This window comes from Lepisma saccharinum, chromosome 1, assembly GCF_977018435.1.
Source record: "Lepisma saccharinum chromosome 1, izLepSacc3.1, whole genome shotgun sequence".
NCBI classification, from domain to species: domain Eukaryota; kingdom Metazoa; phylum Arthropoda; class Insecta; order Zygentoma; family Lepismatidae; genus Lepisma; species Lepisma saccharinum.
Genome location: NC_139229.1, coordinates 131,728,204 through 131,744,167, shown reverse-complemented (window position 1 = coordinate 131,744,167; position 15,964 = coordinate 131,728,204). Strand labels below are relative to the sequence as shown.

General features: G+C 36.4%; 1 protein-coding gene across 2 annotated transcripts; it reads left to right on the top strand.

The window, feature by feature from the left end:
- The first annotated feature begins 2,785 nt into the window (after positions 1 to 2,785).
- On the top strand, positions 2,786 to 15,309 carry LOC145988721 (uncharacterized). 2 transcript variants are annotated; one of them, XM_083123843.1, is made up of 4 exons: positions 2,786 to 2,889; positions 6,356 to 6,813; positions 10,755 to 10,918; positions 14,982 to 15,309. In XM_083123843.1, the coding sequence occupies exons 2-3, from the start codon at positions 6,382 to 6,384 to the stop codon at positions 10,872 to 10,874; spliced, it is 552 nt and encodes a 183-aa protein (XP_082979969.1). In that variant the 5' UTR covers positions 2,786 to 2,889; positions 6,356 to 6,381; the 3' UTR covers positions 10,875 to 10,918; positions 14,982 to 15,309. The 2 variants fall into 2 exon arrangements, with proteins under 2 accessions (XP_082979969.1, XP_082979961.1); XM_083123835.1 differs by lacking the exon at positions 10,755 to 10,918.
- Positions 15,310 to 15,964: the final 655 nt, after the last annotated feature.

Below are 15,964 nucleotides of genomic sequence, written 5' to 3'. Positions count from 1 at the left end.
TATTATATTAACAAAAAACCCGAGAACCTCTTCACCGAGTGAGTACTTGCTCAGTGTGAACTCGCCCCAGCGGTCAGCACGGTGCTCTCATTTTGATATGAATAAAAAGAGCACATTCTCAGGAATAGAGCAGGCGCTTAAATAATAGACACGCCAGCGCGGAGAACATCGTATCTGTATAACATCAGTTAATAAAAGTGTTGCCGGCCCCCGTGGCGGAGTGTTTAGCACATCGCGCTACGACGCCAGGGGTCCCGGGTTGGATGTTTGTGAGTGTTCATTCATCAATTTCATCATATCATCACTCATTCCCATCTTCGAAAATTAGCCAAAAGTGGCACAACAAGCGAAGTAAAATAAAGTGTTGATATATCACTGAAAAGTTTCCAGTTTGGAAACTATGCGAAGGAAGACCATATTCATATCAAAACTGAGCATATGCTCATGAGCACCTGCTGATTTTTATTAATACGATCCCATTTCTGTCGCATTCTTTATGTCTCTTTCTCTAATATTTTTAACCTCTCTGCGTGTGTGTAATTCTTGCTCTACTGTAAAGTATCTTGAAAACAATGTATGGGATTTGGTGAATATGCGTGCATCATTGGACTCCAAATAAATATTAGCCAGTAGACCTATGTAAAAACGAGTTACATCAAAATTTAACTTATTCATTTCTGCGATAATCTACGGTAATTAAATTGTTTTTTTTCTTTCGAGTATGTCTTCGATTCTTTATCATCGTGAGATATCATAGTTTCGCAAACGATCGTTCTTTTTGAAATTCTATAAATAAAAAAAGGGTGGCTTGATCGTGATGTAATTTTAATACGGTGCAGGCAGGAAGGATTTAAACACAATTCTTCATTTTCAGATTTCTAAAATGAGTCAAGAAACCGTTCTTATCAACTTTGTGAAACAACTTTTCTTAGTATTGGGTAGTCATACAAACAAAACATTGGTCTTGATTTGAATCAATTGTTATTGTCAATTCACATTACGAAACAGATTTCATAGAGATTATTATTCAACGGAATAAAGATGTGGCAACACCGCACGAACTGACTCGCAGTGACATCTGACAATTTCCACGGTTCAACGGACATCGCTGTGTGCGGTGTTACTCAGTTGAATAAAAATCTCTATAAAATCGATTTTGGGATGTGAATTGACAATAATAATGGATTTTAAAAACATATGCAAGGAGCTTCAAAACAAGACCAAGATCGTATTAGTTGGACTACACAATACTAAGAAAAATTTGTTTTAATTGGTAAAAACTGTTTTCGAGTATCCATAATTTTTAATACGATAGTAAGTCGTATTTACTACTCATGTCACTCACACAATCAACAAACTACTAGTAAAGTATCTTACATTCTTTATGGCAAATGAATCATTTTTTTATTCCACGCTGGAGAAATTGAAAAAAAAAAAGTTAGCTCATACCCCAAATAATACACCATACACGGTCAGTGACGTGTCCAGGATTTTGGAAAAGGGTAGGGGGTGGTGGTTACGTATACTTTTTAAGTATTCAGCCCTCATTTTTCAGCCGTTCTTTTTTAAAGATATAATGGGGCAGGTCGGGGAAGGGGGGGGGGGGTATCAAAAATTCAGAGTTATTCAGGACTTCAGGACCAGTAATACCTGTAATATCCTTGAAAGACTCTGTTGACTGTTTAAATGTCGTACACGACACGCCTACATGACACCATAAAGTAAAGTGTGAACAAACATAAAGATGCCTTCCGAGTGCCGACAAAACAAAAGTTTGCTAAAACGTTTCTTTTTTTGTCGATACTAGTTGTCTTTGCTAGTGAAAAAATAGTTACCACTAGATTGATCTACGTGTAAGAATTGATTGTTACTGGAAAATGTACTTGGCTTACTTGTTTATAAAGTTAAGATAGAATCAATAATTCGTTCTGATTTCTGTCTTGGTTCGGGATTATACACTCCGCTGCCCCGCCCCCGGCCCCTTGCCAACGACGCCCGTGATTGATCCATCGACTGCATCATTTTATTTTTCTTCCTCGTCGGTGCTGTTAACTCACAAAGTTAGAAAAAATACGCAAAATAACTAAAAAGCCGAGTCTGCTGCCACGCACGTGTCAGCAGTAAGCAGTAAGAATAAGCGTCAAATTTGCTCCTGCCACGTAATTCGTCTGCTAAAAGGATGTTACAAATCTTAAGAACAGATGAAGATGAGAAAAATGCAAGTTTATAATTAATGGGAATGAATGTACAGGTAATTTAGAACCTTTTTCTTTAGAAAGCATTTAGCGATATTATTTTAATGCTAACGGAACCTAACCTAACTACGAGAGCATTTAGGTTTATCATTAGAAGAATGCTAAGGGACCTAATCTTAAAACATTTATGTGAAAGTAATCGCTACAACTTCACAGTATGTGTTACAGACGTAAATGCGTACATCGCATGATGAATTCACGATAAAAGACCGAGTTTGCTGCCACGCGCATCTCTTTTGAGGTACCAGCAGAAAAAGAACGTGGCAGTAGACACTACCCCATTTTTAAAACGAAATTTCCATGTTCTTGGATGGAGTTGTAATTTAGCGATTAGTCCCTTGCTGCACAAATTGCAGCAAGAAACCAATATTTCGAAAATTTTTGGAAACATGTGTTAATTATTATTCGAATTAAATGTAGTTATATGCAATTGTAGTTTATTTGCACATTATAATAAAACGTTCATTCCGGTAACTCATATTAAGGCATTTTGGTGTAAGTCATGGTCAATTTGTCAAATCTATGTTACGATCAGTTGTTCGGTATGTCTTGAACTTTAGGAAATGGGAAGAGAATAGAAACCAATTAATAATAGAGCAGAACAAATAGTTGTAAAGAATCAGCAAGAAGAAATGTAATTACAAATATTGTGACTACCTTAACGGCTCAAGTTCCTTTTGTTTTATTGCGATATCATCATGCTACGAATGCAATTTTAACGGTTCGATTTCGTTTTACTTCTGGTAACAGACTGCCGAGTTTTAGCCATTACTAAAGGTTTTGTTCAATATTGCTTTTGTAGTTAGGTTAAGCAGACCAGGTTTGGTTCTCTTAGCATTAAAATAAAGTCCCTAAATGCATTCTACTAAGGTTCCGATTTACTACCACATTGGTAAATTTCTCGTATCGGACAAACGGCTGAAATTTGCTAGTTCATTTAATTTGAATATTCATACTTACGTATTCTGCATTGAGAAGCATTACTTAAGGTGGCATTTCGCTTATTTCACGGAAATAAGCTCTATTTGCGACATATCGAGTAAGTTTTCTTCGTATCTTTTTGCCTTCGGTAACACGCAATATGGCGGTCACAGTTTCACTACCGTACTCGACAGTGTTTCCACCCCACTGCACCCAAGAATACCTACGTAGCCCCCAAACCATTGACGCATAGCCCCATGAACCATTTCCGGTAAGGTTAGGTTAGGTAGGGTCACGTATAGGTTACAATAGTTAAAAATTGGTTTCGAAAAAAATATGCGTAGCCCCACACACCATTCTTGCATAGCCCCACGAACCATTGACACACAGCCCCACGAACCATTGACACATTGCCCCACAAACCATTGACACGTAGCCCCACAAACCATTTGCGGAAACATACCTTCTTCAGTTACAAAAACATGTGTTTGGAAACACTGACCGGGATTACATCATCACACACAGGCTACATCCACCTGGAAGTAAATGGATGCAAGAGCTTTCATGCATCGGTCACACATTTATATCGAAAAATAGATGATGTACCGGCAAAATTCAATGAACGATGCGAGAAAACACTTCTCCGAACTTCCACAAGTATAAAGAAACTGCATTCGGTAAGTAATTTCTCCTGTAAATTTGAAGAAATCCGTTTGTCCGATACGAGAAATTTACCGGTTAGGACTTTTTTTTCCATGAATAAAGCGTTATTTTTAACATTATAATTATTTATTTCTCGTTGCAATTCGGCAGCCAAATCTTGACTCACGTTGTCGGTCGTCATCTGGTATGCAGTATCGTCAGCTGATGTGCAGTGTTTCCAAACCTATGAACCTATAAATGCCGCACAAGCTATTCACAAAACATTTTCAATCGAAAATTGTTCCACAAACCATTCACGGAAGGTTAGGTTAGGTTCAGTTAGGTTATGAAAATTTAGAAAATTAATTTAAACAACAACAAAAAGAAACTAACATTGACTACACTTAAATGTATTGCATGCGTCGAACCTATAAATGCCACACAAGCTATTCACTAAACGTTTTTAATCGAAAATTGTTCTACAAAGCATTCACGGAAGGTTAGGTTAGGTTCAGTTAGGTTAGGAAAATTTAGAAAAATAAATTTTAAAAAAAAAGCTTTCGTACACATATAGAGCCACTTCTCATCCCATGCAATGTGTAGCTTACATATACTAGAACATTTAGGACATTCAATTTCTTCCCTCACGATTCCATGTTCAATTAAAAAATCTCGTGGGTCTTCAATATCCGAGAACATTTTCACAACGCAACCTTGACACGTCATCTCGTCAAACTACCACGTGGTTGCTACACTGACAGGGGGTTACGTAACCGAACGCACGGAACATTTGATTCATGTAGTCGACGGCAATGGTGGCACGAGCTATCGTGCAACGGAGATGCATGAATGACGAAAAATACCTTACTTACAGGCCAAATAAGTTTCACGATTCGAAAAAACAATTTCCCAGGCTTCAGAAAGTCCACAAGAACTCAATTCCATAAGTACTTTCTCGTCTTTTCTCCTGTAAATTTCAAGAAATGTGTCTCCAGCTTATCTAATCGTTACCAAAAAAATCATAAAACAATCGGAACTGTTACCGATCTTTACCTTTTAAATGTTGTTAATTTAAATCGGTAAGGTAATAATTGCATTTCCAAACATCGGATTTCATCATTTTTACACAAGAAAGGGTACCAGTTTCATAGATCGGAGACACATTAAAATCGGATATTTTGTGTTTACCAATTGTGTATTGCGGAATATAGTTCAAGGTGCCATTATGCTTTTTACATGAAAAGAAACACTTTTTCTACTAAAATAATGCATTTTTCTAAGTGCTACCGAACACAAGTAACGGTGCGATATCGCATACTTTGCGAATGATATCGCTTCTTTTGTTTTCGAATATCAGTGTTTCCAACATTATTCACAGAAAAATACCTACTATCATGTTCGTCACGTGTGCAAATTGTACATTATGCACGGGTAGCTGACGGATAGCCCCACGAACCATTCCGATAAGGTTAGGTTAGGTTAGGCAAGCATACTTTTAAAAAAAGGGGGTTGAAAACACTGACAGGTTACGTCATCCAACGTATGGAGCATCCGGTTCACGTAGGAAAGCAATGGCAATTTTGCATCGGTGAGATATTTCTATTGAAAAATACATTATTTCCCGGTCAAATAGATTCCACGATGAAAGAAAATACCTCGACAAACGTTGGAAACCTTAGAGAAACTAATTTCCATAAGTAGTTTCTTCTGTAAAAATGAAGAAATGTGTCTCCGATGTATGAAACTGTTACCCAAGAAAGTACTTACTGAAATGAGTTTTTCTAGCACTTAGATAGTTCCTGGAGTTATTTTCTTTCGTCGTTGAATGTGCTTGAGCGGGAATTCATGTGTTATTCACAAAAAATATCTGTCTGACGCACAATTGCCATTGCTGTTTTTCCTTCTTGTACGAGAGCCAGATGTTGCACACGTTTGATTACGTAATCTACTGTCAGTGTTTCCAACCACACCATTTTGTTGCAAGAAGATGAAAAAACGAAAATATACATTCCTGCTATTACTACGACCCAAAATTTTAACTATGTTTGCCTAACCTAACCAAACCTTGCCAGAAATGGTTCGTGGGGCTATCCGTAATTGGTTTTTGGGGCTATCCGTGAATGGTTTTTGGGGCTATCTGTGAATGGTTTTTGGAGCTATGCGTGAATGGTATTTGGGGCTATCCGTCAATGGTGTGTGGGGCATTTTTCGGTTAATAAGGTTAGAAACACTGTACACCCACTAATCCACTACTCTGTGCCCGCCATATTGTGTGTTACAGAAGCGAAGAAAGGACAAACAATAATTACTGTTATGGACATTATTTTCGTGAGAAAAGCAAAATGGCAAATTACACAATGTTCCGCAATGCACAATCGGTAAGTACGAAAGTAAAAAATGACGAAATAAACGAGTGAGATGGTGTTGTTTGGAGATGTAATTGATACCTTTAAATCAAACAATGCCTATTTTTTAAATGTTTTGCATTTACATATGGCCAGGGTATACCTGAACCACTTTATTTTCTTTTTTTTCAGAATTGTCATGACTTGCATTTGAAAAGATGTACATTTGTTCTCTGTGTGCAAGCAGATGTGCAATTTCCTGGTTTTCCAAATCAGTTGTGTTTGAAATGGAGCGTAATGTGCATTTGCCACACAGACTAGCACAGACTTGGTGTTGGCATTTTTCTGTGCATCCAAGCTCTGGACTTACCATACTGAAACGTACATGCAGCACATCAGAACAAGAACCAATAGTTTTAACTTTGGAACAGAGACAGAAGAGAGCAGAATTTTGGAAAAAGGAGAAGAAATTTGAAGCAGAAGTGGAATACAGTGCTCTCTCGGAGAAAGAAAAACTCATCCATAAGATTCACAGAGGTGCCATTGAGCATGGACATTTTACATACGATGATCCTGACACTGGGTACAAAGTATTCACTCGGCTGAGGCACTTTCTACGAGGATCATGCTGTGGTAATGCTTGCAGACATGTAAGTTTATTCCCTGTGCCTTGGGAATTTTAGCTATTTATAATAAAATTTAATAAAAACTTGACGAAACCTACTTTCACGTGTCACGGAAATATGATATTTTGTGTGAAGATTGGTACATATTTGTGTACTAAAACTAGGAATTTCCAACTTTTTCTGTTACAAAGTTGAAACTGTGAGGGAGTAGCATGTGTCCAACTATCCAGGTTCGTATGTCTGGCACCGTAAAAGCCAAGTAGTTGTGTGTGGGTATGAAATAGGCTATCATTAAATGTGTTATGCAATACCAAAAAAGTTGCATTGCCAATTATTTCCAAACATTGGTTCTAGCAGTAAGGCTATGTAATCAAAGTACTTACGCTTATGAACCACAAAAGACCACTCTTTGAGAAAATCGTACTTTCCTTGGATGAGAGGGGGTGGGGGGTGCAAGAGTAGAAAAAATAAAATGTCCCAGAATGTATATTTTTTAAAATTTTCGTCAGTCGCTCTTCAATCTCTGCTTAGTGCATGGTGGGAATTCCCCCCCCCCCCCCTGAAGGGCTTGTACACATGTGTGTGTACATTTATCTATGCACTGCTTCACTAGAGTAACTCTTGACACAAATTCTGCATGATACATTTTTTTTAACAATGAACCAACTATCAAATGATTTTCAGCACAACTTAGTACCATTGTAGGATCACAACAGTACTACATTTTAGGATGTTTCATTCACTTTGCTTCACAAGTGTTCTCTGAAAAGAAATGTTGTGAAAATTTTAAATCATCTTTTGTACCTAATGGAAAGGTGATTCCAAAATTTCACATCTCAAGAGGGAACCCGAGAAAAACAGGTGGAAATTGTTCTAATCTTGTATCATAATAAAAGAACAACAACACTGTAGGTAACATACCCTAACAAACAGGGTAACAATATATTTTGAAGTGAAAAAGAGGACATTTAATTTTTAAATATTCAGAAATAAATAATAAATAATTGAATTAACACATGTATTACATTCCTACAATCAAGAAGACTTAGGTGGGCAGGCCATGTGGCACAAATGGGAGAGGAAAGAAGAGTTTACAGGATTCTTGTTGGGAAACCTGATGGTAAGAGAACAGTAGGAAGACCAAGACGAAGATGGAGAAAAAAAAATGGCACACACTTTTTCATCATGAGAGGAAACAACATGCAAAATAGCTATAAATTGATAAACTACTTCATTTTTATATACTGTACACATACAGAAGTACTTAGTTGTCCAACCAAAAAGAAAACATCAACACAAAATCACTTCATTTCTAAATTGCATATCTCAAGTATGTATTTAAAGGATATCCTTGCTGTCAAACAAATAAAATAATCACTACTGCACATATACAAACACATGTTGAAAATCACATGATGATAAACAAAATTCATTCATGACTGAACACAAATGACACTATTGTTTCCCTTGATGTGCGGGAACAGACTAATCTTATCGCTGCTACAGCTAGCAAGTTCAATCAAACTGGAAGTTGAGTAGATATTCGGGGGAAGAAAGGAATGCAGCTTGACAGGGAGCGAAGTTTCCGAACTGAAATTATGTGCATGGGAAATCCCAATTTGCAGCGTCTTTTTGATGTGATCAAAGATAAAACGTTCTTCAGCTGCAAGTGGTAGGAAACTTTAGGCAAACGTTTCGTTACAAATCGAAAGTTTGTGCGCACAACCTCGATTGCCGGTTTTTGCGTGTTTTCTACTTAATTTGATGATATTTCACGGTTATTTCGCGAAAAGCGTTCATTTCGTGGAAAAGCACAGATTTCGCATTACTTCGCGAATAAAACTCATGCATATTTAATCATTGGGGGTGTAGTTATGTGTAGAATGTTCAAAATTGCATCCTTTTTTCACATTTCGCGATTTCGCGCATCGCGAAAATTCAATGTCCCTAGTTATTACATTCCAACATCAACCTGTTTGTTTTTGCTTTATTAAACTTTGAAGTAAGTTTCCTTCACAGTATCTTCTGATATTTTAACAAAACTTCTCACAAAAATATTTCTCTCTCTCTCTCAAAATACTAAATGAACTGGATGCTACGTGATACTACATTTGTAGAAAACCCAGACATCTGTACTTTGAAAAGAAAACCCACCCAGATGACGTTTTTATTAACTAAAAAGAGAATATGTTTAGGAAAATGAGACTATATGGTAATCCTGCTAACCAAAGTCTCCCTATCATGTATTAAGCTGTTACTTTTGTGTTCTCTAATCATATTTGTTTTAAACACATGTTTCCACACTTATGGGCCATGAAATATATCCTGGCTTCAGCTGAATAATGGTTAGTCATATTGATATTATGCATACCAACAGGCCCATACCCCGGACTTTTTGTGGGGGGCAAGCCCAAATCCTTGGCTTTCCCGTGTATATATATATATATATATAAACAAATTAATTTGCTACATTTATAAACTAGAAAATTAATTCCTTTAACGACTAGTTCAAAATGTCAAGAAAATAGAAGATAGGTGAAATGTTTTTAATAAATGTTAGATATTATTTAATTATTGCTTTTTGTTAAAAATGATAATTACATTTTCATACTTTTATTGTGTTATGTTTTTATAATGGTGTAAATAAATTAATAATGGTCTCTCGAACCTTATCAGAGTTGTAGCTAGAGATTTCAGTGCCCAGAATGAGAATGTGCCCCCTACCTAGATGTAGCTGACATACTTAGACATTGTTGAAATTTTATGTACCGGTACTTACTCTTTTCCGCTGAATCCGATGAAAAGAAAACTTAGCATTCAAGAAATGTGGCTAATAAAAGGACAGTCGGTTGTGCATCCCACACCATCTTCATTGAAGCAGTGTGTGTTATTTTTCACATATGCAAAATTGATTGCAAATTAAAGATAACTAGGTGGAGGAACAAAAAATGAGAAACTTTAAGAAGACATTAGTTTCCTATTAAATTAACATGTAAATGCTATGTTTTATTCCTGACGAAAGGAGGTGAGAAATGGAGGAGAAATGACAGGTCGGTCTAATTTCTATGTTCCAGGGACCTAGGGTGACAATGACAACCACAATGGAGCCAGCTACGGCTCCATTTCTTACTAGTCCAATTTGATATACTTTTAAAATCTTATCTATGATTGTAGAAGTACATTTTTACTCCATGCTGTTCCCAGCCCTAAAAAGAGAGAGAGAGAGAGAGCAAAAGATGTATGCAACATTCACACACAGGCAGACATCATTCGTTGTTATTCCTTCTTTGTATGTGTTTATGATGTTATTCTTAGTAAAGTATTTTTGAAGTCTAAACTAATTGCTTATCTTTGTTGTTATAACACAAACTCTTGGCCCCTCCCCCCCCCCCCCCTGGGTAAGGGCCTGCATACCAACATGTTTAATTCTAGCCATTTTGATGACACATGGCCAAGATGGCCTCCATGTTGGTAACCTATCCTGAACCTTAACCTCCCCTCCTTCACATATCACTCAAACTATGGCCCAGGGCTACATTTGACTGACCTTAGTTATAAAACCTATAATTTTATATTGAGGTGTTATCTTTAGTGTATTTTGGCCTGCAACGAACTGCTCAAGTACTTACTGGCTCTGCATAGAAAAAGCTTGGACACCCCTGATGTTTACTGGACCAACATAGAAAAAGCTTGGACACCCCTGATGTGTAAGAAGGTTTGATTTGTATTTCCATATTTGTTTATAAAGGGTGTTTGGGCATTTATAGACCACCCTTTATTTTTAAAAATCTTATCTTATCCTGGAAGGCAAAATTATTATTTTGTCATCTAGTGATTATGCAGTTTTATTGAACTCATGCAACATAACCGTACAAAATATTGAGGATAACATATCCGGATTTTCATTCATAAATTTTATTCAAATACTTTGAATCTGCATCTTAAGTGAATACCATTCTTTGCAGTGCATCTACAACCACATTGAAGTTCCTCCAGGAATAAAGAAAAATAGAAAATTCAACTCTGCTTTTTGGGTGAATGTTATGGAAGCTGCTGAGAATAGTGATGAAAAAGATGAAGAGTAGCCCATCATTGAAAAGCAATTCCTGTTGTAATAGGGAAACCGAATGTGGGTGGAAAGTATTACAAATCTCTTTGTAAATAAATATATATTTAACAACTTCATTGGGTTCAAAGTTGCAAAAGGAGACATTTGTGAGGCTTTAACTTACAAATTATTAATCAGGCACTCTTTGTAATTATTAGTGAATAGTAACATATATTACATAGTCAGAAGTGCAAAATAGAAAGACATGTACATGTGCAGATTACTTAAAAATGCACAAATTGTACATATTTGAAAAAAACACAGTTGAATAAGCTTACTTATCTAATACCTCTTATACTAATTGTTATACATCTTCTTTCCAACATTACTTCCCTGCATCCGGAACAAGCATTTTAAGTTTTACATTTTTATAGTGCCATAATTTATAACAGGGGTTCCCAAACTTTTTCATTTCACGGCACCCTTAGTGTTTCAAGATTTTTCCACGGTGCTCAAGTCAGAATGTAGGCCTATCTAACACTTGCAATGCGTGGTTAGGTTAGGTTGTTTGCCTTCAGCTAAAAAATAAACAAATTTCAAATTCAGAAACATTTTATATGTAAAAAGTACTAAATAAGCACATATTTGGAACAATCATATCATTGTATCAATAAATTTTGGAACATTTCACGGTGCCCCTGTAAGCCAACCAAAGTGCACCAGGGCACCGTGGGGCGGCACACACTCTTGGAACCACTGACTTATAGAGTTAGTCTGTTGAAGTGTCATACATTACATCCTGTTATCTCTGTACAAGTCTATATTAAAAAATGTGTGTGTTTGCATATATACAGCACTTTTTTTTTCTTGCGGTACACTGTCCTGGCACTTTTTTATTGGTGAGAGTAAGACAATTAACATTTTTAAATGAAAGAAAAGTAAGAGAGTGTGTGTGTGTGTGTGTGAGAGAGAGAGAGAGAGAGTACATAGATGCACAATCATTTACGAACATACCACAATATTGTGAGTAGTTCTAATGATGAATGCAGTAACAAAGCAACTTGAAGAGTACTGGAATCTTTCTTCCAAGAAAAAAAAGACTGTGTCTTTCTTGTTACGCTGATGATGCAGCGATAAGTCTGCGAAAAATCGAATTTTTTCACTCTCTGGTGAGTGTTTCCTTCCTCTTTCTTTGATTTTTATTTAGCCCTTTTGACCCTCCCTGCTTTTATCCACACTCACTCACTCACTCACTCACTCACACTCACTCACTCACTCACTCACTCACTCACTCACTCTCTCTCTCTCTCTCTCTCTCTCTCTCTCACTCTCTCTTTCTCTCTCTCTCTCTCATATATATATATATATATGTAAAAATCAAATAAGGTAAAAGGAAACACTCACCGGACAGTAGGAAAATTCAAAATTTTCGCTAATTTATAGCATCATCGGTGTGAGAAGAAACAGAAGGCGGTTCCGTCTTCTGTTCTCACACCGATGATGCTATAAATTAGCGAAAATTTTGAATTTTCCTACTGTCCGGTGAGTGTTTCCTTTTACCTTATTTGATTTTTACTTAGCCCTTTTGGCCCTCCTTGCTTTTATCCATTATATATATATGTATGTATGTATGTCTGTATGTCTGTGTGTAATGATACATTGCTTGAAAGAAAAAGTGTTAGAATTGAGGTGGATTTGCAAAATAATAGAAATATGAAAATGAACTGCTTATGGACATAGGTCAAAATGTCAAAAAAGTATATTTACAACTCAATTCTCTAAATCCTTGTTTTCCCACCAACTTTGATAAAAGCATCAAATATAGTTTATCAGATAACTTCCGTGAGGTAGAAGAAAAGAGGGGAGTGTACAGGAGCAAGAAAGCAAAAAGATCCAGTCCTGTGTTGGTCAGCTAGTCTCCTTTATCCTATGAAGCAAGATAACACAATGGAACAAAACCAGTTCCCCCCTTTTTTATTTTCAGCATGATCCCGATTTCATATTTTACTATCCTTCCTTCATTTGTTAATAAACAATGTTTTAATTCTGGACTCCCAGGAGGAGGACTAAGGAATAAGTTCAAAACATTAGACAGTAATTTGTGAAGTGAACCACTTGCAACACAGTCAGGACCTCATCACATGCTGCCTATCTTTGAAGATTCTGACTTCACTACCCTCCTTCCTGCATCCATTTTTTTAAAAAAAACAAACATGTTTTAATTCCTGGACTCACAGGTCCAAAACTTTGAACAGAAAGCTGTGAAGTAAATCATTTGTATTTTCAATTATTTTTTGTAAAAATATGAGAACGCTCATACATCGGTTTATGAGATAGCAATGAATGGTGTACTCTTGAGATGACTGTGGGAGGCAGGCACGTAGCCAGGGGGAGGCTAGGAGGGGGCTGTCCCCCCTACTAATATTGTATTTAAATAGTGTATAGTGGTAATTATTTTTACTTTATTAGCAGGATTGAACATCTTGCATATAATAAATTGCAATAAAATCATCTTCAGGGCTTCTACCTCTCCCCCACTTTTTAGCCTTTAGGTGTCGGCTGCTGATAAGGGATGAGCCCTCCCAGAATAAAATTATGGCTACGGTCCTGGTGGGAGGGATCCAGGAATGTTTCAATGTCCACTTTGGTAGATGATAGACACTTGAAAACAGACACTGCAAAATGTAGTCTCCACCAGGACTTGAACCAGGGTCTCTGGCATACCATGCCAGTGCTCAAGCAACTGAGGTACCGAGCCATCCCTGGTTTCACCTGATCTTCTGCTTCCACTGATTTTTGCTGAAATTTCCTTATAAGTACATCACCTTGTGTCAAATTATAAGGTAATATACAGCTCCAAGCTGAGAGAGACTAGGAAACGTTGACGTCAGCAAATCCCATTGCAGTAGCACAACCAGTGACAATTTCACCACAGGTAAAACAGCAGAAGTCAAAGATCAGGTGAAATCGTAGCTCAGTTGGTAGAGAAATGGCATGGTATGCCACACACCTGGGTTCAAGTACTGTTGAACCTGCATTTTTCACTGAAATTTTTACATGGTATCATATACAGGATGGTTATTTCAGTTGTTTACCGTGAAAGCATCGGCGGCCCGTTCTTGCAACAGGTCCCGGCAAATTGCGTTAAGGAAGTCCGTAACAGAAACAGCTTGTTTTGTAATGTTTCCACTTTTCACAATTACAGTTACAATTACAATTGAAATAAGCACGTACCTTGTCGCAAGGATGCTGGAAAAGGTGTCCTCCCAAATACAAATATTTCTGGCACCTTATTTCTGACATCTAATCTTAGATTAGACATCGCTACTTTATCCTCAGTTGTCGCGAGAGCGCCGGCAGCTTATCGGGGGAGTTGTCAGCCCTTACCAATTCCGTATCATTCTCATAGAGAAGAATATGCAGCAAAACCAAAGTGGCCAGTCTGGGATCACAATAAAAGTCCAGTATAATTCCAGGTTTTCAAGGTGAACTTTACAAAACTTCAAGGCTACAAGCAGATGTTTTCTCTATTTCAACCTTACATATTACTGCCTCTCACCACCCACACACAAATATATTCAATTAAATGGTATTATATTTAAAATATTTAATTTAAGGTGCGGAGTTTACATATGCCATTTCACATACTCGGACTTGAAACAAGTCTCAAATGTTACCAGATAAACTAATCTACGGAAAATTGTTAATCATGTAAGAATTTCAAACTTAAATTTAACTAATCAACTTCAAGGTATCTTATATTGTCTTGTCAGATAGAATGTTCTGCAAAGGACACTAACAAAGTAACTAGATTGAGAGAATTATGTTTTATTTTCCACGCAGCTTTCTTTTCCTTCCTTGATAAAAATAAAGGGTAAACTGTCAAAAACTTGCTTCAGGCATTTTAAAATATGTATAAATTCAATGGATTTGGATTAATAAAAGTTGCAATTTTTCAAGTCTTCTGAGACAAATTCAAGCATAATTCCCAGGGCCAATAATTAATAATTCCTGGAATTCAAGCCACCCTGAAAACAAGTGTTATGACATTTTGTGTACCACCTTGACGTTCTGTAGGCATTATTATGTCATGTTGCCACATGCAATTTAGTTATGAAATATTAGGTATTATTTCTCTTTGCAGTGCATCTATGATCATATAAAGGTTCCACCTGGAAAGATGACCTTTAAAAGATTCAACTCATCATTTTGGGTGTACAGTGAAGGTGGTGGTGGTGGTGATGATAAAGATGAAGAAGAGTTATCGATGGCTAAAAGACCACTAAAGTTGTATAAAGGGAAGCTTAATGTAAGGGTAAAATATTAGAAATGTGTCTGTAAATATATGTTAATCTAGTTGTTATTGCCAAATAAAGTTATACATATTTTTTTTATTTTCTAGTGTGTATTGTAATTGTATTGTAATGCACTGAAATATTGCATGTTCCTTCTTAAATAAAAAGTTACTTTTTCATTTCACTTTTGCTGCAGAGGGTTCTAAAATCTTACTGATATGGTTTTGATCCAATCAAAGTTTGGATTAAAAGGTCGACCTATCAGGAATACAAGATTATTTTCCTGTCCCCCAAAAGACTGGTTTTTTAAAAGGGGCCATCTGGAATTCAGGTAGAGTTCACATTGTTTTTATTAGGCAGTCTGGTAGTAATCAGTTACTTTTTGAAGTAACTAGTAACCAAATTACGAGTTATTTTTCTTGGTTTTTGCATGAAGGAAATTTTGTTCAGATTTTTGCAATATATTGCAATCTTTACCTCAATGAACGGGCCAGTTGTTGATATTCATTAAAATTGTGGAAAAAATGTTACACTTTTATCACCAAAATTGCACAGTGCATGTTCATCAAGTATAACACCATTAACTCTCTCGCTGCGGAATTCTCTGGCACACAATATCCCTTGGCTGCGTAATTAAATTTGAAAAAATATTTTTTTTATAAACAAATAGTTTTCACAATTACATTGTGTTATATATGAGAGAGAACTTACAAAATTCATTCTTGCACTGGAATACCATTCTGTAGTCCCTGGTGGTATGATATTTTGAAATATTTTGAAATTTTGAAAAATTTTGAAATTTTGAAAAAAAAAATTTAGAAAGAATAATTTA

Coding starts and splice junctions, on each gene's coding strand:
- LOC145988721 (XM_083123835.1), top strand. CDS start 6,382: ATGTACATTTGTTCTCTGTGTGCAAGCAGATGTGCAATTTCCTGGTTT. Junction 6,814..14,981: donor GTGGTAATGCTTGCAGACAT/GTAAGTTTATTC, acceptor TTCTCTTTGCAG/TGCATCTATGATCATATAAA.